Source organism: Heloderma suspectum, chromosome 7 (assembly GCF_057233095.1).
Source record: "Heloderma suspectum isolate Gila_16-S chromosome 7, 16-S_ref, whole genome shotgun sequence".
Classification (NCBI taxonomy): Eukaryota; Metazoa; Chordata; class Lepidosauria; order Squamata; family Helodermatidae; genus Heloderma; species Heloderma suspectum.
The window spans coordinates 105,041,935-105,068,230 of NC_139464.1; the positions used below are offsets into that span (position 1 = coordinate 105,041,935).

Here is a 26,296-nt window from a genome sequence, read left to right on the forward strand (position 1 = left end):
GTTTATCTAGTGACAACTACACCCCCTTTTAAATTTATTCCCCTTATGTGACTTTTCATGCATGCCTTCTGAATGTTGCATTCGGCGACAGTTTCTAATGAGCTGGTGGGTAAATCCATGATTGAGTCTCTCTCCAGAGAACCACTTGTATGTCTGGCTGATCTATGTTTAGAAGGCAGCTCTTGGCAATCAGACTTTTTTTTTTTTTACACTTGTCAACATTCTCCTTCATCACAGGCTTCCTTCCCAAGCTTCTTCTCATTTAACGTTGATGTACAAAAGCTGTTACTCGGTTTTGTTTTGTGCTCATTCTAGTGAGGATTGGCTTAGCAGAACTGCAAGACAGAGAAAGAAAGAAAGAGAGAAAGAGAGGCAAGTTTAGTGCTGGAGAACATATTAACAGAAGTATTCCGTGGGTTCTCTGTCCTCCAAGGGTGGACACTTCGCATGTCTATTTGTTGTGAAAGACAACAACAAAAGCTGGAGATCTTCAAATAGAGGCTAGATAGCCATCTGTTGAGGATGCTCTAGTAAGGGGAGGGCAACTTGTGGCTTTCCAGATGCTTGAGCCTACAACTCCCATGATCCCTCACCATTGGCTATGCTGGCTAAGGCTGATGTATTCAGATTTTGTAGGCCAAAAAAATCTGGAGGGCCACAAGTTGCCCACCCCTACTCAAGTGCCTGCATTGAGCAGGGGGTTGGAATGGATGGCCTAGAACGCCATTTTTGATACTGTGAAAATAAGACTAAATGGAGCACAACCTAGATGAGACTTACATGATTGATGAATCCACATAAAACCAAATATATAATAAATTTTAGTATTCTACATATATATATATGGAGATCTAGAACAGATCACAAAGATAAATGGAGGAAAAAGGTATATATATAGACCACACGCTTAAACTAGTTTCAAATCTCCGGGGTCTCATAAAAGGAATTTTGGGAACTATATTACTATGTAATTTATTAAGCAGCTAAAAAGGCAGTGGGCACTTTACAAAGATTATCTACAAGCTTACAGTCTCAGCTGAGACACAATCCACAAGGAAAGAGCAGGGAGTGCAGAAGCAGCAAATCATATGAGGAGACATTAAATCCTTCCTGAAGAGGATGTCAGATGTTGAAGTTGGACAATGCATTTCAGTGATAAGGGAAGCTAAGGAAAATGCGCACAAGCAGGAAACAGAGGTGCCTGGGTGCACTGTCCCCATTGTATGCCATTTTATTGTTTTGAGTTTATTGCGGTTTTATTGTTGTACACCAATTAGACATTGTTTTATGATAAGCAGGTTAGAAATTAGGTTAAATAAAATAAATTGGGCACTTAAACAGAAGACTGGTGGCAGATGTGAAGATGATGAGTAGGTAGAGAAAGTGAAGGAAAAGAAGACGCATGGGAAGGTGTGAGATAATGGAGACATATAGGGGTAACTAACAGGTGAATGGTGTAATGGTTACAGTGTTGGGTGAGACTGAGGAAACTCAAGTTCAAAACCTCACTGGAACTTACTGGACCAGTCTGCATGATTGCCGCAGCCCACCATGGTTTATTTAAGTGCTGGCTGCCCTTTTGAATATTCAAGCTGTGGCGGGCGTGGCTTATTGTGTCGTGTGAATCTGGTGAGGGTGGCTTATGCGAGGCTTAAACAACCCTCGCACATCCTATGGGCTATTTTGTTTATCCCTCGCATAAAACCCCCTTGCTGGGTTTGCATGACACAATAAGCCACAGCGACTGCCCACCATGGCTTGAAGACTGAAAAGGGTGGTGGGCATGTGCTGCAACCCACTGTGGTTTGAATAAGCCGGGGTGGGCTGTGGTGATCATGTGAACCTGGTCACTGAGTAACTTTCACGCATTCACACTTTCTCTCAGCCTAACCTACCTCACATGGCTGTTGGGAGGAGATACTGGGCAGGTTCGCATGACATGACAACCCATCCTGCTATTAAGCTATGCAATGTGGGTTGTTTGTGGACAACCCACAGCATGCCTGACAGATGACTGGGTCACCGTGGGTTGTACTCCCCCTCCTTCGCCTTGGTCCTCCAGCCGGCAGCTCAGTGCCCTTCTCAGCAGAACCCATCTTGTTTTGTCCTGTCCTGTCCCCCCTCTGCTCTAATTGCAACCCCTTTTCGTTTCCCAGCTCCTTTTTTTAACTGTTTTTTTTGGTCGGTCTTCCACAATTGTGCAAGAGTGCACTTTTGCCTGCCCGATAGCTGTATTTGCCCTGTACTTTCCTAGTATGTTGAAACTGTCAACAGGAGCGGGGAAAGATGGGAAGAAATAAGTGCACCAAAAGGGGGGGGGACAATATCTCCCACTTGGCAAGTTAATCCTCAAGGTTTTAAGTGTTGAACTGACACTTGCCAGTGTCCTTGCCAGTGTCCTTCTTCCATTCCATGCTTCTCTGAGTCTACAGAAAGTCCTTTTAAGAGAGATCTAGGCTCCCCCCACTTTTCACAGCTCCCATTTGGAGCAGTTACTGCCATAGTTAATGCGAATGGGAGATGCAAAAAGGACTTGCTGGAGACTCGGAAGGGTGGAATGGCAGCAGGGTACCCCAAAGTGTCAATTCAACATTTAAAACCCTGAGGATCACCTTGCTAAGTGGGCAATTCTGTCCCCTTTTCCCAACCTGCCACTGTCTAACTGTGCGCAAATTAGCCTATATGCAGTCTTGTCTTTCAATTTCCTTGTATGTTTCATACTAAACTTTGTGTTTTTTTGACAGCTGAAACATACAAGGATATTGACAAGGCAATGCTATGCATATGTGACAGGCGCAAGTGCACACTTTGGCAACTGCGAAAATCTAGCCAAAAGACCAATAATTTAAAAATTGTGAACACATTTGCACACATTTCTGGGGCTGAAAAAAAATTACAGCCCCATTTGTGCAAATGTCAGGGGTCATTTTTTTTTTTAAGAGGGCGGGCCAATGAGTGACAGCCCCTCCAAAGTGCCATTTGGGCATTGTTGGAGGGGCTGTCACTGGCGAGGGAGGCTTGAGGCAGCTCGAGGTGGTGCAATTGGTAAGAGTGGCAGGGGGTTTTACCACTCTTGCTCAGCAGCTCTGTACCCAATTGCCACAACCCATGATGGGTTGGCTCTGCTGGGTTCAGATGACATGCCAACCCATCCTGGCTAAAACAACCCCTAAAACAAGCCATGGGTTGTCAGGGTGGCTTGTTGGCCCAAAATACGCCACCCTGTGAGAAGTCGTCTGAATTTGGATGACACGACAACCCACTGTGGCTTGTTCCCCAGGATGGGTTGTCGTGCTGTGAGAACCCAGTCAATGGGTGGGGAACCATGTATGCCACCCTGAACTCCTTGGAGGAAGAGTGGGATATAAATGGTGTAAACAAATAAAGCAAAGAAGAAGAGGCTGCAAGGGACAGTGTAGAGGAGGGGACTCTCAGCTTGATGGAAACGTTTTCAGTGGCTATGAAAGAGGCAAATTCCATGTTAGGGGTTGTTAGAAAAGGGACTGAAAATAAAACATCATAATGCCTTTATGTAAACATACAGGTGCAGACAGTATACTCTCTATAATTCTGGTCAGCCTTTAAAAAAAAAAAGACATTGCAGAGCTGGAAAAGGTGCCAAAAAAGGGGGGGGGAACTATAACGATCAACGGATTGGAGAATCTTCCTTATGAGGAAAGGTTAAAGCAGGAGTGAGTAACCCTGTGGCCTTCCAGATGTTAGGAACATAGGAAGCCAAGCTGGGTCAGACCCTGGGTCCATCTAGTCCAGTATTGTCAACACTGACTGGCAGCAGCAGCTCTCCAGGGTTTCAGGCAGGGTTTTTTTCCTCTACCACTGAGCTACGGCCTCCAGCTCCCATCAGCCCCTGTCAGCATGGCCAATGGTCGGGGATGGTGGGCACTTCAGCCCAACACCATCTGGTGGGCTGCAGGTTCCCTGCCCCTGATTTAAAGCATTTGAAACTGTTTACTTCAGGAAAACCCCCCAATATGAACAAATAGTAAAATGTGTGAACAAAATAGATGTAGAAGATGTCCAGCCTCCTCCCATAAAACTCATCTTCAGGGTCACCCAATGACATTGATTGACAGATTCAAGAAAGGTGGGACAATTTACTTCCGCACACGGTGAACATACTTCAGCTTAAGAATTGTACTGCTACAAAATGGAATGACGGCCACTGACTGAGACTGAGATGGTTGAAGGTGGATTAGACAAATTCATGGAGCACAGGACGCTGTAGCCCAGACACCTAAATCACGCCTCCACGTCCACAGGCTGCAGTGTGCCTCTAGATACCAGTTGCTGGGTAGCAAGCAAGGGGGAAGCAAGCTATTGCTGGCACTTGCTAGGTAGACTCTGTCTCTTCTTGCATTATGTGATCAAAGGCATCCAGGGGAGGGCAGCAGAGGTAAACATAGCTGAAAGTGTCTTCTTGAGAGAGAAAGAACTGAGGCTGAACTAGAATTCCCAGTACTCACCCAAAGTGTCAGTTCTCAGAGATCTTTATGGGGAGCCATGACAATTAAACATAAGAATATAAGAAGAACCCTGCTGGATCAGACCAACACCCTACCTAGCCCAGCATTCTGTTCACACGGTAGACAGTCAGCATGCCCACAAGCAGGACATGAGTGCAACCGCACCCTCCTGCTCATGTTCACCAGCAACTGGTATACAGAGATGTGCTGCCTCTGATTCTGAAGGTAGCATATAGCCATCATGACTAATAGCCTTGTCCTCCATGAATCTGTCCAATCCCCTTTAACAGCCATCCATGTTGGTGGCCATCACTACATCTTGCAGTAACGAAACCCACTGATTAACTATGCACTGTGTGAAGAATTTCCTTTTATCTGTCCAGAATCTCCCACCATTCAGCTTCATTGGACAATCCTGGGTTCTTGTATCAGGACAGAGGGAGACGTTTTCTCCACACTTTCTTCACACCATGCATAATTTTGTATACCTCTATCATGTCTCCCCTTACTCGCCTTTTTTCTAAGCTAATGCTCCCAGACACTGCCACCATCAAAATTTCCTTCAAACTTCTTTAAATGCAGAAGAGTAATTCAACATACTTTTCCTTTTTTAGTGGAACCTAAGCATAATTCCAAGTAATGGACTTGCACTCATACTGCGAAAAGCCTGCAGAAAGCTCCTCTTCTGCAGGCCTTTGATGTGAGAGTAAATAAATCATGCCTCAACTATTTACTCTACCTTAGGGGATAGCAACTTATTTGGCCTTGAAAAAAACCATATGTTGAGCTTCTTTGGAAAGTGAATTCTCCTCTGCACCCATTACCATATTCTGTGCAATTCTGGTACTCCTGCAAAATCTCCACATATGCACAGTCCTGACTTGGACGCACCTACAGATAAGAGGCACAATAACTGCTGAACGGCCACATCTCGTCCCCCGAGATGGTGCACCACCACAGATGGCTACAAAAGGCTCTGGGTGTTTTTGAAAGTTTATGGAATGTTTTGCAGAATGCTCCGCTCTTTGGTTTTGTTACTTCTCATGTCAAAATGAAAACATAGTATATTATAATTAGCCCTGAGAGATAAGTGTTGATCCAAATAAAGTTACTGCCAAACTATGGATTTCTGAGTTTTTATTATGGGCTAATGCAGCTGCCTTTGTTTTTATGTTTTTTTTAACCTATCAATCTAAGTAAATAATGGAAGAGTTTTAACAAAGGACGTCAAGGATCATGATCCAGTCTCAGTAGTGGCCATTCTGTTGTCAGACTAGGGGGGCGGTGGTTTGCTACTGATCTCTCTCCCATTGCACTGGTGCCAGAAACAAAGCCCAGGCCAAGTACTAGTAGAAGCACTCCTACAGCACTGGGCAGGAAATGCCGCAGATGGCGAAGAACACAGAAACAAAGATGACATCCCCCTGTGTAAAGTTTTCCTGGTAATAAGGGACCAAGCAAGTATTTCCCTAGATGTGAGTAAAGCAAGCCACGGTTAACCGCAACTGCTCAATCGGCTTTATACGGTCAATCTTCCCATAATTTGATCTACAGTCAAACCTAAGTGGGTTAAATCTAACATTGCCTTTGAGTTGCTCTTATTATTCTTTTAAACCCACACAATTGATTGCCCATTTTCAATTCAAAGCCTTCTCTATGTTTTATTAAGCACTGAAACCTTCGAAATTCCCTTTCAGGGACAAAACACTATTGAAAGCTTTAGTCAACTTTTTTACATTCCGAGGTTATGCAGATGAAAGAGGGAATTTTATAAATGTCACAGGCTACCAGTTAATGCTACACAGAGCAACCACTGCATAAATAAGTTATTCCCCCCAATCAATGTTGCACACACTGTTCTGGCCTTGTAATTTATCACGTGCTGTGTAATCCTTGAAGGCTTATTTTCATCCGAGCAACCCCCTCCCACATCTCTTCTCTTCTCTTTTTAAAACTGTCACACGAATCACAGTTAATGAATGCAGCATTTAGGGAGGCCACATTGTCCAAATTAGCCAACTGTTTAGAGGGTTCTGAAGGCCTTCCTGTCATGCTCACCTCCTGGCGAGAAGTTGATTCCTTGCCGCTGACCTATTCAATTTGAAGTCTTGTCTGTTGTTGGTGAGGACGCATGGCCTTAAGGGGCTTACAGCATTTTAGTGTTTTTAAAATTCCATTCCTGGGAGAGAGAACTCTCCCGATAATTCTTTTTGCAAGACAGACAGGCTTCAGAAGGGTGTCTTATTGGTTTCTTAATACACATACACACACACACATTTAATTTGCAAGTGGTAGGCTGTGTGAGATTTTGAGGCACTGTTGTAGCAACAACACATCTCATTTATAACTGCTGCTCCTTCCTGATACAGGACAGATGTATACAGACTAGTCAAATGTCTTTCATTGTAACGGATGGGGTGATGTACCAGGAGTCCTCAAACGTTTTGGGTTGGTGGTCACATTTGGAATTTTGAGAGGGTGTCATGGATGCTCTCATAAAATGGCTGCCATGGGGGAGGCTTGCCCATTCATAAAATGGCTGCCATGGAGCGCACTGCCCATTTCCCACAAGGCAAACTGGTAAGATCAAAAGGAAAGTAACTTGTCCAAGAATCTAAGTACAAGGCACAGATGGTATCGGAGCACCATTACACAAAACCACACCTTTAAACCCAAAGATGATGCTAGAGGGTGGCACGACTGGAAACAAAGCCTGATAAGGAGACTGAAAGAAGTGGACATGTTCAGCATTGAGAAGAGAAGACTTGAGGGAAGATAGGATAGCGCTCTTCAGGTACTTGAAAGGTTGTCACAGAGAGGAAGGCCAGCATCTCTTCTCGATCATTCCAGAGTGCAGGACATGGAATCATGGGCTCAAGTTACAGGAAGCCAGATTCCAGCTGAACATCAGGAAAAACGTCCTGACTGTTAGAGCAATACGACAATGGAACCAATGACCTAGGGAGGTGGTGGGCTCTCCCATGCTGGAGGCATTCAAGACGAGGCTGGACAGCCATTTGTCAGGGATGCTTTGACTTGGTTTCCTGCATTGAGCAGAGGGTTGGACTCGATGGTCCAGTGTTCCAACCCTACTATGCTATGATTCTATGATTCATTTTGCAGCATGCCAGCCTCCCAGTTAAAAAGAAGTTCTTAATTTTAAAAAATCTTAAGAAATAAAATAAAAATCAGGACCTGGTGGGAGTCACGAGAAGTGTCCATGGGCAAACTGGTGCCCTCAGGTACCACATTGGAGACCCTCAGGAGTCTATGCATTCCAAGGACTACTGTGGGGGGACAGCAATGCATCCCTGTGGGTAGACACACATCCCTACTCTCCTGAACCTTGTCTCTGAAGGCTGGGCAACAGAGTATCAAAGGGGAAGACAGAGTTTGCTCTCACTGAAATGCTTTTAAGTGCAGTGTTTGATTTTCCCCCAAATAGGGATGAATAGAAGCCGATTTATTTGGGGAAAGTAAAGGGGTGCCCTGAGGGGCATCTCTGGGGTATCCCTTTGGCCCTGGTGAATCCAGTCTCTGAAATGAGGGCCAAATTTGTCCTTCTTGCACCTATGTCCCAGATCACACCCCGTTTACTTTCTCTCACAGGAATCAGTAGGATCCTGCCACCATCTGGATTGTCCCATGAGTTCATGTGTGTATTGTTTATTGATTGAATAAACCATTTATATCCTACCTTTCAATTAAAACTCCAAAGGCACCTAACGCAATGCACATTGAAACAAATGCCATAAAGTTATTTTTACAGCCCAATTAATGTAAGTTACGCTGTAGTCATTGTGAATAATGCTGCGGAAACCCAGTGGTATCAATAGACAGGAAGTCCATCAGCAAATCAAGCAACTCCAAAAGCTCTCTGAAAGAAGACTGTCTTGACTGCCATTAGAAGACCGGAGATGGGACAGAAGGGGACTCACTGGGAAGGGAGTTCCACAGTCTTGGTGTCACTGCTGAGAAGGCCCTAACCGAAATATCCACCCACTGTGCCTCAGATGGTGGAGGGCCCTCAGAGAAGATCTTATGAATATACAGTGGAGGTGAGGAATAGATTTCAGGGATTAGACCTGATAGACAGAGTGCCTGAGGAACTATGGACGGAGGTCCGTAACATTGTTCAGGAGGCAGCAACTCAATCCATCCCAAAGAAAAAGAAATGCAAGAAAGCCAAGTGGCTGTCTGATGAGGCTTTACAAGTAGCTCACGAAAGAAGGGAAGTGAAAAGCAAGGGAGAAAGGGGAAGATATATCCAACTGAATGCAGAGTTCCAGAGAATAGCAAGGAGAGACAAGAAGGCCTTCTTAAATGAACAATGCCAAGAAATCGAGGAAAACAACAGAATGGGAAAGACTAGAGATCTCTTCAAGAAAATTGGAGATCTCAAGGGAACGTTTTGTGCAAAGATGGGCATGATAAAGGACAAAGAAGGCAGGGACCTAGCAGAAGCAGATGAGATTAAGAAGAGGTGGCAAGAATACACAGAACTATACAGGAAAGATCTGAATGTCCCTGATAGCCATGATAGTGCGGTCACTGAACTTGAGCCAGACATCCTCGAGAGTGAAGTCAAGTGGGCCTTAGGAAGCATTAGTAACAACAAAGCTAGCGGAGATGACAGTTTTCCAGCTGAGCTATTTAAAATCCTAAAAGATGATGCTGTTAAAGTGCTGCATTCAATATGCCAACAAATTTGGAACACTCAACAATGGCCGCAAGACTGGAAAAGGTCAGTTTACATTCCAATTCCAAAGAAGGGCAACGCCAAAGAGTGTTCAAACTACCGCACAATTGCGCTCATTTCACATGCCAGCAAGGTGATGCTCAAAATCCTACAAGCTAGGCTTCAGCAGTATGCGAACCGAGAACTACCGGAAGTACAAGCTGGGTTTCGAAGAGGCAGAGGAACTAGAGATCAAATCGCCAACATTCGCTGCATCATGGAGAAAGCAAGAGAATTCCAGAAAAATGTCTATTTCTGCTTCATTGACTACGCTAAAGCCTTTGATTGTGTGGATCACAACAAACTGTGGCAAATTCTTAAAGTGATGGGAGTACCAGACCACCTTACCTGTCTCCTGAGAAACCTGTACGAGGGTCAAGAAGCAACAGTAAGAACCAGACATGGAACAACTGAGTGGTTCAAAATTGGGAAAGGAGTACGACAAGGCTGCATATTGTCACCCTGCTTATTTAACTTATATGCAGAGTACATCATGAGAAATGCCGGGTTGGATGAATCAGAGGTCGGAATTAAGATTGCTGGGAGAATTATCAACAACCTCCGATATGCAGATGATACCACCCTAATGGCAGAAAGCGAAGAGGATCTAAAGAGCCTCTTGTTGTGGGTGAAAGAGGAGAGTGCAAAAGCTGGTTTGAAACTCAACATTAAGAAAACTAAGATCATGGCATCTGGCCCCATCACTTCCTGGCATATAGAAGGGGAAGAAATGGAAGCAGTAACAGATTTTACTTTCTTGGGCTCCAAGATCACCGCAGACGGTGACTGTAGCCATGAAATTAAAAGACGCTTGCTCCTTGGGAGGAAAGCTCTGGCAAACCTAGACAGCATAGTAAGAAGCAGAGACATCACCTTGCCGACAAAGGTCCGTCTAATCAAAGCTATGGTTTTCCCAGTAGTAATGTATGGCTGTGAGAGCTGGACTATAAGGAAGGCTGAGCGCCGAAGAATTGATGCTTTCGAACTGTGGTGCTGGAGAAGACTCTTACGAGTCCCCTGGACTGCAAGGAGGTCAAATCAGTCCATCCTAAAGGAAATCAACCCTGACTGCTCATTGGAAGGACAGATACTGAAGCTGAAGCTCAAATATTTTGGCCACCCAATGCAAAGAGAAAACTCCCTGGAAAAGACCCTGATGCTGGGAAAGACTGAAGGCAAAAGGAGAAGGGGACGGCAGAGGATGAGATGGCTAGATAGCATCACCGATGCAATGAATATGAACTTGAGCACGCTCCGGGAGAGAGCGCAGGACAGGAAGGCCTGGCGTGCTATGGTCCATGGGGTCACAAAGAGTCGGACACGACTGAACGACTGAACAACAAGGCCCATATGGGAGAAAAGGCAATGAATTTGGGACTCCAACTGTCTGGAGCTTTAAACAGTACTTGGGCCTGGAAAACAACTAGAAGCCAATGAAGATAATGTAAAATTGGGAATATATGCTCCATGCAGCCAGCCTTGGATAATATTTTGGGGTCTGCACTCTGAACCAGGGTAATTTCTCCATTCCTGTTACTGTTTTTTGGTCTGATACTGAGGTCTGACACAATTTTTCCAAGTGTGTGTGAAAAAGAGGCAGAAGGTTGGGAACTAGCTAGTGCATTAATGCATAGATCAGCCTTCTCCAGCCTGTTGCTCCCCAGATGTGTTGCACTACAATGTCCATCATCCCCAAATAGCCTGGGGGGGAGGCTGGGACAAATTCTCAGAGGAGAGACAAAGATACAACTTTGCACATGATGACTTGGTTCATGTGAATTGTTATTGTTTTGATTGTGGGTTTATTTTGGTTTTATTTTGATTACTTAAGCCAGGGTGGCTTATTTAAATCACGGTGTGTGCTGGGTTTGACTTCCATAATCACCACCTGGATGTGGCTTGTCATGTCGTCTGAACCTGGGCAGCATGGCTTGTTGGAGGGGAAAACAACCCTCCAGTAACCAATGGGCTTATTTTGCCATGGTGGCTTATTTTGATCATGCAAGCTGGTCCAATGTGGGATGATAGTAGACTCTGAAATTCACTTAATTTCAAGAGGTCAAATTAAGAGAATATGAATGTAGAGGCAGATTGTGAATTTTTCCAATTTCTTTTTGATATTCTCCCCATATTTGTAGACATTGTTTTAAACGGATTTTCATCAGAATACATACTGGAAGGATATTCAGTACAATTAAATTCAGATCAGTGAAAAATTGAGATACTTCCTCCAAAGTCCTACATTTTAAAAAAAATCTGTGTCCAAAGGAGGGAAGCACAATTATTATACACATGAAAATAAAATACCTTAAGTTCCCAGAAAGGAACAGGCAGCCTTTGCAGCCAATTGCTACCCATTCATTTTGTGGCAAGCATGTTGCTCCAGTTTATTAACTACTCAGTTGACTGGCGTTGTTTAAAGGTCAGCTTTCAAAGGGTTAATTCTTTTCTGCTCTCTTTCCAACCTGCTGTGATTATTATAAAGGTTTACCAAGATGCTGATGGAGAGCAAATGGGTTTCTTGATGAGGTCAAGCCCACGGCCATTCCAGCATCCAATTATCTGTCAAGAGGCCCTTTAACAATGTTCAAATGGCAAATTTCCTCCTCATACAGCACATAAAAGTGTTCCAATGATATGGGGAGTCAAATGGAGATTATTTACAAAATTATGGCTATACACTTGGGGCAGAAAAAGTGAGAAAGGTGGGCAGATAATTAGAGTGCCAAATAGACATACAAGCCTGCTGGACACAAAATATTTGTGTGAGCAGATGCCTGTCCTATTGCTTGAATGTTCACGGATATGCCAGTGATATTCTACCCACATCCCACTGTTCTGCTACGGCTGGTCACCTTTTGATTTTACTTATTTATTAATTACATTTAGATCCTGCTATTTCTCCAATGGGCTAAGGTGACATACTTAGATCCCTACCACTATTTTATCCTCATGACAACCCTGTAAGGTATGCTAGACTGAGAGACAGTTAGTGGCCCAAAGTCAGCCAGTGAGCTTCATAGCTGAGTGAGGATGTGAATCTGGGTCTCTCCAGCCCTCATCCAGCACTGTAACCCTGGGCTGGGGAACCTGTCCCCCTCCAGATGTTGTTGGATTACATCTCCCATCAACCCTAACAACTGGCCACGTTGCCTGGGTCTGATGGGAGTTCGAGTCCAGCAACATCTGGAGGGCGACAGGTTCCCCACTGCTCTAACCACTATACCACACGGGCTATCTATTAATTATGGGAGTAATTTCAAACTGTGTGTTGTGAGAAATAAACTAAGCGAACAGTTAACTGGTTTCATAGGTCCAGCGCAACTGGCCCAGGAGGAGTGCCAGCTGAGTCTCTGTCTGAGCCACTGTTTTCAGCTTGCATCAGGAGGTCAGTAACTCGCAATGGGGCAGAGGTTGATCTGAGGTTGGATCATTCTAATTTGCACCCAGAGCCAGCCCTCCCCTGAGGTGGGGAAAGCCCCCACCACAGGTGGTAGAGTTGGAAGATCCATGAAATGTTCTGCTCCCCCCGGCCCCACCAGGCAGGCCAACGGGCACTGCCAACAGGCGCTGCCCCCAGCAGCTGCACTGTAGCGCCCCACCAGCCACTCTCCCACTGTGGCGTTTGCTGCAGCACTGCAGCAGGGCCAGCAGAACACTCTTGGCAATGCTGGCAGGTGGGCCAGAGAGCCCTGCTGGTCCCGCCCTCCCACTGTGGCAGATGCCGCAGCAAGTGAGCAGCCGGCAGGACTGTCTGAAGCAGCTGCTGCCCTCTGCTTGACTCTGAGGGGATCTTCAGAGCAAAACAGAGGATGGGAGGCTGCTCTCAGCCAGCTGTCCTCTGGCTTGCATGGAAAATCCTCTCAATGTGAGCCGGGGGCGGGCAGCCTATCTGGAGAGCTGTGCCAGGCAGAGGAAACCGCTGGTGCAGCTCTTCAGAGAGCCAGCCAGGCCAAAATGCCTGGCTCTGAGGGGGATCTTCCTCAGAGCCAGGCATTGTAGGAAGGGTGCCCCAGCAGATCTCCTGTACAAGCAATCTCTTGGGACACCCCTCCCATGCCTGGCTCTGAGGAAAGACCCCCTCAGAGCAAGGCATCTTGGCCAGCCGCTTCCTCCGGCCAGTGTGGATCTCCGGAGAGAGCCAGCCAGCCAGCCCACCATCTGGCTCATGCAGCAGTAGGCGGGTGGGGAGTACAAGGCAGTGGCAAGGGGGTGGGGGTGGCAGTGACACGGCAGTGCATGCGCTCTCCAGGCTCGGGGCTGGTTCCACGCACTGTAAATATTTTCAGGGGTAAGAATGCCTCCCACTTTAATTCAGAAAAAAGTGTGCCTCATCAGGAATCAGAATTTTTGGAAACCTATCTAGGGGGTTAAGAAGTCAGTCCTGGAAGGAAAGAAAGAAAGAAAGAAAGAAAGAAAGAAAGAAAGAAAGAAAGACTTCCCTGTAGGAAGAGGAGTCCTATGCTGGCAGAAAAGGAGCATTTCAGATGCCAGTGATCACTAGGTTTTCATCCCTGCCCTGGCCATTCCTCTGTCTTCTGAGCCATTAGCAAAAACCACAGCTCCAGGAATGTGCACTTAAAAATGAAAGCTGCAAATTAAGGTAATTTTTCAGTTGGGGCGACTTGCTAGCCACACTACAAACACCAACAACAATGGAAGTTGATTTCCATTGGAGCAGCCATGCAAAGGCCTCTTCAAATCAGGGAAGGGGTGGGATTAGGAGTGAACACAAGGTAACATTTCAGTTATAGTTTTGTTTTAGGTTTCAATTTAGTTTTAGCTGTTCATTGTTGTCCATGGGAATAACTACAACTCTCCTCAGGTGGGTTGGCTCGCACAATTTTTCATCCCCAAACGGTGGCAACTAACTCTTCTGTGGCTTCCTTACATCAGAGCAGGGGTGGGCAACCGTTTTGCCCTTGTGAGTGGGTGCTCAGGGCATGCCAATGGGCAGGGCTCAGCTGGTAGTGGGCGGGGCCTGAGGTGGTAGGTGGGGCCAGGGCTGGTGTCCTCCTCGCCCCCTCTGACACTCAAATACAAACACATATACATAAAAAGCTCATTCACTCACACACACACACACACACACACACACACAGGGCGCCATCCTATGCACGTTTAGGCAGAAAAAGGTCCTAGAATGTCCAGCGTTCCCCAGCAGCAGCGTGTGGGCACAGGGCCTCCCAGTATCTCTCTCACAGAAATCTGCAGCAGCACATGGGCAGAGGGGCTGCAGGCAAGTGGAGGAGGCGGGCTGGCAGGCAGGGAGCCCACCTATCCCAAGGCTTCTACTTGCAGCGAGTACCCGAGGACGGCATGACTCCCAAAGAGGTAGAGGTACTGGAGATGGGCGCAGGAATGTCGGGAGCACGCCAACTATAGCAGGGTGACAACTCGCAGAGTCTGTCAGAGCTGGGCCCAGTCTGAGACACTGGCTCACAGGCAAAAGGAGCGCTGGTGCTTCCGGGGCTCCCTAGACGCAGCACAACATCTGCGACAGGCTGGGAGAGACAGCGAGACCGGGTGGCGGCAGGCAGTGGGTGGAGCAGCAGCAATGGACAGAGGCAGGCATTGTTTGGCACCCCAGCGAGGAGAGGGAGACAGGCAGACCGGATGCTGACTGCTGAGTGAAAGAGTCGTGGAACAGGAGTGAGGAGGAGGAGGAGGAGAGGGAGGGAGAGAGATGGGCAGGGGGCAGCCCGCATTTGGGTGGGGGGAGTTGCGAGCAGAGGGACAGGCTACGTGGGCAGGAATGGCTATGCCCAGCCTAGTCTCGGAGGCATGCCACTCACCCCAAGTTACAAGGAAGCTCAGAGGACCCCACCCATGGAGGACCCCAGAGGACCCACCCATGGTCCCATGGACCCCACCCATGGCCTCCACAAACACCAGCTGCTAGGGAAGGGAAGAATAAGAATAAGATTATGAAGGGTTATGAAGAATAAGGGATGGCGGAATGATCATGGAAAAACCGATCAGACAGGGAGAAAAAATAAATGAACATTGCAGTGAAAACAAAACGCCCAGGCATAACTAAGGAGGAACGAATGACACAAAGCCATAAAATATACAAATGGGTAGGTTTCAAGCGGGGGTATGATTTAGGAAGCAAACACTGGAAGACCCCCCCTCCGCCCGAAATCCACCAGGCGCTCTGTGCACAGAATGACCAGCAGAAAGTAGCTCAAAGCAAAAGGGCCCTTTCACAGTGCCCCTGATTGGGTACTGTCGAATTGTGACCCCCCAAGCAAAACCCCATGGGGGGTTGCCTCTGTCCATGCACAAGTGTGTATGTCACAGTGCTGCCTGATGTACACGGAATGTCCGCTGGCTGGCAGGAATGCCGTTCACCATCACGCTCACTCTCAACAACCTCTACCTCTAGCTTAATTTGTTACATGGCTTTGCATCCCAGCCTCCTAGCAGGCAGCTAGGAGGCAATACTGAAATTAAAATAATTTTTTAAATTTTCTTTCTATTTAGATGCATTTTAGTTAATGCATCGAGGACACAATCCTATGGTCCCTGGAGAGCATCTGCTATTACTTCGGGAGGGAGTCTCCAAGATCTGATCCCTCCCCTCTTCCCCTCTGCTGCCGTAGAAAGAACTGCGCCGGCTTTACGAGGCTGCAGAAGCAGCCTCGGATGACCTCACAGAGGTGAAAAGGGGGGGGCGTTCCAGTGGGCAGGGAGGGAGAGAGAGAGGCGAGGCTGGGATACACAAAATCCTACGGTCTCTCCAACCCCAGCCTTGCCCCTGGTAGAGCAGTTGCTCTAGGCAGGCTTAGAGGCCTGTGCAGAGGAAAAACGAAGAACAGGAGGACGTAGAGGCAAAAATTGCCTCCATTGCTCTTCCTACCCTGTTGGCAGTAGTCCAACAGGGCATAGGATACTCAGAGGTTTCAGCCTAGCAGGCAGCAACCTGACAGGTTTGCACCCTAACTAAAACAAAATCAATTAATTTAGCTTTAAGTACTGTAATAGCTAAAACCACATGCACACCCCTATTTTGCCCTCATAGCCAAAAGGCACTAGAAGCTGCGGCTTCCAGGCAGAGGCAGGGGAAGCCAGGACCAATCCCTAGTCCCTACCGCTCACCGTAGATGTTGTAATCTCCCGGACCTCTGGTCATTGGTAGCCTGCGGCATCCTTCAGGGGTCAAGGGAAACAACAGAGGATTGGCTCAGCACATTAAGAGGGTGATATGAACCAGCCCTGAGTTTAAAGAAGCAAGATCACAACATGCACTGTGCAATCGCAGGTCTTAAAGAACGGGTAGGCTCATACAGAAAGAGCCTTTCCCTAAGACATGCTGTGCCAGTGCAATGTAGTGAATGGAGGCTCAGTCTTGGATTGAGTTCACACCCCACTCAGCCATGAAGCTCACTGGGTGACCTCACCCCATAATTCTCGCCCTCGCCTACCCCACAGGCTTACTGTAAGAATGACACAGGACAGTCTGATAGCACAGAATCATAGAATAGTAGGGTTGGAAGGGGTCTATAAGACCATTGAGTCCAACCCCCAATCTGAGGCAGTCTGAGCTCCCTGGAGGAGAGGCAGGATAGAAATGTGATAAGTAAATACAAAGCCTGATAGATAAGGAGCTGTTGGAAAATTGCTGTATATGTTTTCTCCTCCATATGTATAATGAGAAGGGGGACTGTTGCATTACTGTGACAGTGGAGAATCAATCATTCCTGAGAAGAAAAATTGTTTAAATGTTCTGTAAATTTAAAGGTAAGAGTGTGTTTATAATTAATATAATATAATATAATATAATATAATATAATATAATGGGGATTGTAAATGGTTCACTGTGAGAGTTGAAGAGGTTGCCAGTTTACCTCTAACTGAGGCCCACCAGTTACGTTGCATGTAAAGCCTACAGTTGGCAGTCTGCCCAGAGTCAGTACCACTGTTACCAAAGCACTGACTAAGTGCTACTTAGGTTGATAGGTAGGTCAACTGGTTTTAATACTCGACAGCATAATCAAAAAGGTCAGGATGTGATAAGTTCATGAGAGACCATTCTGTTTACACTCATTGATTCTTAAATAGAGAATGGACTCACAGTTAGCCAGGTGTTAAAATGTTATTGGCCAGAGGGGTCTGTTTGAAAAGTATAAAAGAACAAACAATAGACTGGGAGGTCAGCTGACGGTCTAAGACTGAGAGCTGGAGCCAGGCAGAGCTGAAACTGAGGGAAAAGAAGGCAGTAACACAGCCTAAGTCAGGGGTCGGCAACTATGAGGGGTCCATTTCTCCCCCCTCAAATCCCACCCCCATGGGCTGCACTCCCCTGGTGTCCCACGGAATTGCCCCTGTACCCTTCAGCAACAGCAGAAAAGCTGGTGGTTTACTGTCAAAATTCAGTGATACATCACTGCAGAGAGGTTATTTACTGCTCCACAGCGGTAAGTGGATCGGGGGTGGGGGTTGCTGCCTGTCAGGGTGAACACTGAGCCCATAGAACCTCAGAGCAGTTCCGATTCTGAGGAGGAACAGCCGTCCGTGGGAGAGGAGCATGCTCATCCCTCCCAGGCCCTGCAGCTGGCAGAGATTCCTCCTGCCGGCATTCCAGACATAGATAGTGGTCCTGGGAGTGAAAGAGCGTGGGAAGAGGGCTGGCAGGATGCTCGACGCAGACGCAAAGAGCGACGAGCTATGGAGGGCGTGGAAAGGAGGCGTAGCGCCCGTTTGGCGCGCAAGCAACGGTCGCATCTAGAGGACCCAAGAGAAAAGGGGAGGGACTCTCCCTAGCCCATAAGTTCAGGGTCTGCAAGTGATTCTCGTTCAAACAGGGACCAACTGTTTCCAACCCGAGGCATAGATTACTCTGCTGTTCATAGCTTAGTCGCTGGTGATAGAGTTATTAAGTTGTAAAAGGAATAAAGCCTTGAAAAGAATCCTTTGTCTGTGTCTGGAGTTGGCTACTGGAGTAGACTGAAAGAGGCCGGCTAGGGCCTCCTGACACTGCCACCACAGATTTTGGCAGTGCAGTGGTGGGGGTCAGTGGGAGCTGGCAAAGGCTGCACCAGGAGTGGCAGGGGCCACATGTGGCCCATGATGTTGCTCACCCCTGGCTTAAGTGACGTGGCTGAAGAAGAAACAGAGCGGAAATCATAAAAGGCAGAAGCTGTGAAGATCTGCTGGAAGAATAAGACTCCAAGAGCAGTTCTACAGAGAAACTTCTGGCCAGATTGTCAGCTGAAGGCAGTTGACTGCAGGAAGCAGTTAGTCTTTGGAGAAAGGTAACTGAGAGGTGACTGCTGTGCTCTGTACTTGTCAGTGAGTTCTTGACCAGAAAGAAGACTCCCAGTGAAGCTCAAGACAGATTGCCAGATCGACCGTTCATCCTAGGAAGCTGTGAGTCCTTTGAAAGAGGCCACTGAGAGACTTCTTCAGTCTTGTATCCTTACCAGTGAGTTCCTGACCAGAGGGAGGAGTTCAAGTTAGAAATATTCTGTGAGGGATAACTGGGTGGAGGTAGAAATTGGTACTGGCAATTGGTTTTCATTAGGAAAGTAAACTGGGGGAGCAATCCTATGGCCGCTAGTCAGCGGCTAGACGGCCATAGGATATCTGGTTTTCTGGGAACCGAGCTTGGAGCCTGTGCTCCGAGGTCAGTTCCCGGAGAACCAACCTTCTTCCTCTTCCGTGCTGCCTTGCAGGCAGCACAGAACAGCCCCACGCTTTGAAGAGGAGCGCAGAGCGGCCAAAACGGGGCGTTCCAGGGTGGGGAAGGCGGAAATGCTGATACGACACATCCTATGTGTCATCTGGCAGCCTCCTCACCTGCTCTGCCTTCCTGTGGCTAGACAGGCAAATTCTGCTGTCTAGCCACAAATGCAGGGCAGGAGAAGCGCGGCGGGAATGATCCCCTCCATGTTTCTTCTGCCCTGCATTGGATAGGCGGTCGCCTCAGAGTTCGGAGGCGGACACCTATTCCCATAGGATTGCACCCTAAGTTGAGGTAATGGCTGCTTCCCTAAACTGCTGCACTCCCAGTTTCTCCATAGCTGTGCCATTTTGCTTTTGGTACCCACCTATGCAAGAGCTCTAATGGCTGATAACATCTTTTCTAAAAAAAAATTAAAAGAATACTTGCACAATTGTATTATAACTGCATGGTGAAGTATATGCAATAAATCACTTCATCATGGATGAGTTTTTATGCCATTTTTATTTCAAATGAAACACTTCTTCTTTATCCCTGGGAACAGTGCAATGTGGAGGGATATTCTTTGTGGGTGGGTGTTCTGTTATATATGTGTGGTTTCAGTAAAAGGGTTAAAGGGTGCAGCACCATTTTGGAATGAGGAGAGCCAGTCTATTGCAGTTGCACACTTCCAATATAAAAATAAACTTTAGAAGGTGTGCATGCAGGTGAATAGACTCACCTGTGCACATGCTCACAACAAAGGAGTGAGAGGAGGAAATTGATAAGGAAGGGGAGGGAAGAGGTGGCAGAGAGGAAGGACAAAAAGGCAGCTATTTCTGCATCTCATCTTGCTCTGCCTGTGTATGGACGGGAGATGGTGGGATATAATAAATAAAATATAAAGGAAAATAATGAGACGTTTTCTGCACTGTGGAAGGTACATTGCAATTCCTCATTTGAAAAACCTTGAAAACAGTGACCAGCAGCTACAAAAAGGCTTCCATATAGAAACACCCAAGAAAAGCATATTTTTAATAATAAGGCTTTGTTCCAGGAGCTAGTAAGCTCTAACTGAAAGCTTATATAGCTAGAGCTTCCAGGGCCCCAGTCAGGACTGCAGTTTATCACAGGCCCTCTGGCAAAGTCCTCATGTACTCAAAGTGCTCATGAGGAGGCCTTTATGCTTGAGAAGCCCCACTTTGCAGCCAAGCACTCCTTCAAATAGGAGCCCTACTGGCCTATCCCTTGAGATGATGACACTTTCTGGGGCTAGGTGGTCACTCAGACTCTGTCTCAGGGGCGAAGTTCCTCTCCTCTTGTGGGGATGGACCCATGGCCATCTCCCCTGAGGGCCCAGGCTCCCCTGGGTCTCCTGACATGTGCTGTTCCTTGACATTGTCTGTCTCTGGGAGCTCTAACTCCTCCTCTGAGGAGGATTCCTCCAGATGGGAAACAACAACAGTGACATTTCATACAACATCAACGTAAAGAGAATTAACTCAGAGGACCCCCATTCATACATTCATTTGCCTGCCATTAAATGCTGAGTAATCAATCACTATGAAATCAAGTGACACATATACATGTGTGAACCTGTAGACATGAGAAAAACACATGAATGTGCCCTTATGTGCAGTGGGTGGTTTCTGAATCTGGGTTGGAGGGGGTCTCCCTCTGACAGGAGGGGATCTGGAAGGGAAGAAAGAAAGACCAGTGGTGGATGATCTCGTTCCCCATATGCATCGGAGGAGGGCTCAGCCTAGGCCTAGTCACAAACAGCAGATAAGGAGGTAGAATTGTGTCTAGACTGTACTCTTTAAGACTGTAGATGGGGGATCACATAATTAAATGCTGTTCCATACCAAAGAAAGAAAAGAAAAAGGCTTCCACACAGAAAACTGGCATGTGAGGGAGAACGGTTCTAGCTTGGGGTTGGATCCAAGGCTGGTCATCCGCTAACGGAATGGAAACCACAAGTGGAACAGATTTCCTCTCCCACTGCAGTTCTCTGCACACACCCCAGATCTGCTCTGGACGGTTGGTGTCAGAAAGATCTGCTTGACCTGGGAAGCTCTGCAGCCCCACCTGGTGGCCAGATACAGAAAGCAGCCTGGTCCCCACTGCAGTCCTTGCAGGATTAAGCACTGGGCCGGCAGGTGCTCACAGATTCTCTAACGCAGACCAGCTGGGAGCCTCAGGGAGCCCTATAAAGGGCTTCCTCATCCCTCCAAGCTTTGCCACAGCAACAGGAGTCTTTACAGTAGCAGTGTTGTGTTTTTGCCTCTTGCCCCTGATCTCGCTATGCCCTGCTGATACCTCACCCTTGCCTGTTTTTGATGACGCCTTTGCCTATGGCCCTGCAGCACCTTGCTGGTAACTGATCTTAGCCTGCTCTGGATGCTGCTCTTGCCTCTGGCCCTCCATGCCTAGTTTGTGCCTGCCTGCTGCCTGCTCTGGGCCCTGTTCTTGCCTCTGGCCCTCCCACACTTTGCCAGTGTCTGACCCTTCCCTGAGTAACCCTGGCTCTCTGCCCACCTCTATCACCCCTGGCCCCAGTGTTCTAGTCAAAGACACCTGCTGTCCACATCCCAGACCTGACAGTTGGGGGACCTCCTGGGACAGTTTTGGAGCATGTGTGTGTGTGTGTGTGTGTGGGGGGGGGGCTGGCTGCAGGAGTGAAGAGAAGACAGGGAAATCAGCTTATGTCTGCTCACCTGACCTTGGATCCAGCCCTTGGAACCTGGGTTCCTTAAGGACTGCCACCTTCTATATGTTCCTTCCTGCATGCCCCAGTCATCACCTGAAGCACTGCTTCAGATTCCCCAGCCTCATTAAATTAGGCAGGCAGCCACTTGGTCCAGAACCTTCTCTGTGGTTGTGCTCACCTTGTGGAATGCTCTGCCAACAGAGGTTTGTCAGCCCCTGTGAAGAAATGTTGACCTGGGTTGCATGACACGACAGCCCACCATTACTTAATTTACCCACAGGGGCTCTTGTGTTGTGCCAGGCACCCATAGGAGCCACGTTTGCATGGTGCCCACTTTTGCATGGTGCCCATGGAGGCCTGGCTTCTGTGTCTTGCCGTGTCATGCAACCCCTAGTGCTAGGGTTGTTTGTGGATTAGACAAACCTCCAATAACCCAGGGCTTGTTTTAGAACTATCTGAGGGTTGTCTAACCCTCAAACAACTCCTGCTGCCTGGGTCTGATGACACGGCAAACCAGGCATCCGTGGGCGCCCTACAGAAATGGTGCCTCTAGGTAGTAAATTAACCTGCAGTGGCTATCTTGTTGTGTGAACTAGCTTGCTATATTTTTATGTGATGTTTATATTTGTAGACTGTAAGTGACTTATGAGTAACTAAGTAGGCCAGAAGCCTGGCTTTGCTACTGTGTATTGGGCATAAGACAGTTCTGGCTGCCTTAATTACTATTGCTATGGGAGGGGCACTACAAGCTGACTGTTTGAAAATGACTACAGGAAGAACCTGCCTTTGTTTATATAGGCAGCAGGCAGATAGTAAAAGTAGAATTTGGATTGGTCATGGTGTCAACAAATTTGGTTAGTAGATAGAAGGTCTATAAAATGATGATCAGACAGAAGCTGTGGTCAGGAGAGTTAGAGGTCAGTTACTCAGATGATGGTTGGTGGTTAACAGTTGGAGACAGAGACCAGGTTCACACAATTGCTGTGGCTCATCGTGGCAGAACCCATGGCCTGTTTTAGGGTTAGGTGAGGGTTGTTTAACCCTCACAGCACTCACGGTCCCCAGGTTCAGATGATACAACAAGCCGTGGCTTGAATTTTCAAAATGGCCTCCCACATACACCGCAACCCACCACAGTTTAAATAAGCCGCGGTGGGCTGTTTGATCATGTGAACTGGCCAGCTGGTGGTCAGTTGGAAGAGAGCAAAGGTCTGAGCTGAGTAAGGAGCAAGCCTTCTAGTTCAAGAGAACCCCGCTAGGAGAAGACCTGTAGACCAGAGCTGGTGGCCAAGGGTAGCAGGAAGCCATGCTGTGAGATTGTGGTGAAGTTGATCTGATCAGAGGGAACTCTAGCAAGTAGCCATTGAAATGGAATCATCTTAGAAGCCAGAAGCAGTAGGAAGAGCTGGAGGCAGAGGAAGACAGCTGTACAGAATCTGTTTCTGGTTGTGAGCAGTTGGCTGGTGTGGATTTTAGGGAAATCTGGAGCTTATTTAGCTGGGGAAGACTCTCGTATGTATCAGGAACTGTAAGCAAACAGATTTAATCTCAGTACAATTAAGCAATCTCAATCTATTATTGGAAGAGTGACACTCTGATTCTTTTATGTAAATAATTCCTTTAATAGGCATCTTAAGGCATAATCTTACGCCTTATTTAGGCAGAAAAAATTCTACAACTCTTGGCATTGTCTAGTCAGCATGGAGAATGCTGTTTAAATATGCACAGATTTGCATCCTTAATTTTGTTATAACTTGTCTCTAGTGGTGCTGTAAATTCTATGCTTATAGCAAGCCTCAAGTGACTGCAATCAGTCATGTATTTGAAATGCTTGCCTCATTATTTTGCTATCTTAGGACAACAAAAATATTTATTTCCTTGGAGTTTACATAACTTGTGACAAGTGGTCACTGAAGTATGCCAATCAACTGTCTTGTATTCCTTTCCAAGTTCTCAGGTAACAATCTTATACATTTATAAGTAAATTTATTATTATTTGCTTTAGGCTCTTGTGAGAGTTATTTCTGCCTTCCTACCTTGTTTCTTCAGAACTGAATGTTGTGTAAGAAGGAACACAGTATGGCTACATATTGATAACAAAGAATAATAAACAATAGTTTCATTCTTCTGATGAAGCACAGAAATGGCATTAAATTCCGGAGTTGTCAGATAATTTACTATTGCTCACAATCAGGGGCGTTGCTGGGTTCTTAAGAGGGAGCACAAGCCATAACACAAATTTGTGTGTGCGTATATGTATGTATCTCCGAGTCAAGTGCACCTCATATATATATATATATATATATATGTGTGTGTGTGTGTGTGTGTGTGCGCGCGCGCGCGTGCGCACGCATGTGTGTGTATAGATTATATACATAAGTGTGCACTGACCCCCACCCCAATTCAACTTAGACCCTGATCCACCATTTTGGGAAACATCTCACTTCTGCTCAGGCCAACTTGTAGTTAGTCCACTTCAGCTCAGCACCAAACCTCAGTCAAGGTTTGGAAAAACGAGTCCTTATGCTTCCTGTTGACTACCATTGGAAGCCAGAAAAAAAAACTATTTTTTTCTCTCTGTCAGAACTGGATGATAATTTCAGACATAGTAGCTCCCTAGAAGGGGATTACACATGCCCAATGTCGGAAAAATAGGCGCAGGGTTTATATTTTGATTTAAGGGAACTGCCAATAACATTTTTATTCCTTGGAAGAATTGGATAGACATTTCAGGATTCATATCCCCATCAGAGGAGATCATGTCTCCAAATTTCAGAATGATAGTCACAGGGGATTTTGTGCAAAGGTGGCCTTGACATTTTGAGGTCTCCAAAAGAGGACATACTTTTCTCCTTATTTTCCCTGTGGACCATTGTTCTGAAAATTGCAAACAGCCTACAGTTGTCCCTAAGGAAGAAACCAGCAAAGTTTCAGGAGGCTAGGTGCAGCAGTTCATGTGGAAGGGGAGTTCTCCAATTTGGAGGAGGGAGTGATCTGCTTTCCTTTCCCTTCACCCCTTCCCCAATAGTTTTTGGTAAGTTTTATGAAAATGCACAGGTCATTAGAGGTGTCCCCCAGGCAAGAAGCCTGCAAAGCTCCTGAAGGATATACATGCATGCAAATCTAGAATTATTAGAATTTGTTTACATTTCACCAATGTTAGCAGCAGGGGAACATGGGTGGGAAGGTGCTATTACACTCATGTCCTGTTCATGGGTTTCCTGTGGGCCACTGTGTGAACAGAATGCTGGACTAGATGGACCTTGGCCTGATGCAGCATGGTTCTTCTTATGTTTTTAAATAGAGTGCCTCTGAGCATATGCAGAATGCTTTTCTTCCACCACTGAGCACTTACCAATTCTCCCCCTACCAATTCTATTCCCCTCCATGCAGCCATCCCACCTCATCCTACCATCCTCCAGCAACTCTTTCTTCCTGTCCTTCTCCCTCCTCGAAATTTCATTGCAAGCAAGGTCCCAACAGTGGGCATGTAAGAGCAAAAAGGTGGGGGGAGAGAGAAAAAACAATGAGCAGACTATGGAAGGAAAGGTGGCAATCTCCCCTCTAGTTTAAAAGGCTGGTGCATTCATACTAGAGTCCCTATTGGTCTGCCAAGGGAGCAAGTCCTAAGGCCTCCTAGTAACAGCAAGGCTATGAGCTCAGAGGGAAGAAGCAGGCTTGTATTAACTAGGGCTGTGCACTGCTTCGGATCTGGATCCTGAACTGAAGCAGGGTGATTCAGAACAAATCGGTCCAGATCCAAAGCGGGTCCAGATTGGTCCAAAGTGGGTCGGATCAGTCTGAATTGCTTCAGATGATTCTGAAGCCAAGACAGCCTGTCTGGGAAATGTAACAATTTCCTTAAGATTAGGGAGGGGGAGAGAAGGAGTGTGTGGGGGGGGGGGGAACTGAGCCTTGGCAAGTGACATCTGGCTGTTAAAGGCTAAACTTTTAACCCAGCAGTCCCAATTACAGTGGGGCGATTGAGAGTGGGGTGCAATCACTAGTCTATAAGGGAAGGCTTTAATGTTTGGGCTATTTAATTTAGAAGAAAGGCAAATAAGGGGGGAGGTTTATAAAATTATATGGAGTAGTGAAAGTGGAGCAGTGCAATAAATAAGTTGAGTTCGCTGTGACTTTTCCCTAGGTAACATGTATTGCAGCCAAGGATGTTTAACCTTTTTCTTCCTTAATGAGGAGCCTCAGATCATCCAGTGAAGCTGAATAGTGGCGGATCCAGGACAGACGAAAGGAAAGTACTATTTGCACTTCAAAAAAACCTGCATCAGAGATTAAGGACAGTGACCTCCTACTGGTCACCTTAAAAACCTTCTGATTAGGATCGCTAATCCTCTGAGAGGCTTGACAGTTTTTACGTTTTGTTTCAGTCTTTGAGAAAAGGAAACTTTATGCATGGCTAGCATAAAAGCCACCAGACCTAACTGCCTGAAATTTGGCAGGCTCAGTCAGCTCCATGGGGGCTACCAGGTCTCCAAATATCATGTATTTATTGTACAAACTAAAAGCATGATGGCCGTTTCTGTTTTCCAATGCAAGTCAATGGGAAAATGTAAGAAAAATGGCAATTAGCTCAAAAGATCCAGGGCACAGCTCAGAAGTTCTGAGGCCCCATGCCCAGGTGGGCCTTCATTTAACAATGCCCCTGCTCACTATTATATTATTATTATTATTATTATTAT

General features: G+C 46.6%; 1 protein-coding gene across 1 annotated transcript in view; it reads right to left on the bottom strand.

Annotated features, from left to right (window-relative positions):
- Positions 1-208: 208 nt before the first annotated feature.
- LHFPL3 (LHFPL tetraspan subfamily member 3) overlaps positions 209-26,296 on the bottom strand; it is a 347,715-nt gene continuing 321,627 nt past the window's right edge. The window contains exon 3 of the mRNA XM_084811073.1: positions 209-335. Within this exon, the coding sequence (XP_084667199.1) occupies positions 307-335 (29 nt within the window). The 3' untranslated portion in view covers positions 209-306. The remainder of the gene's footprint in view (positions 336-26,296) is intronic.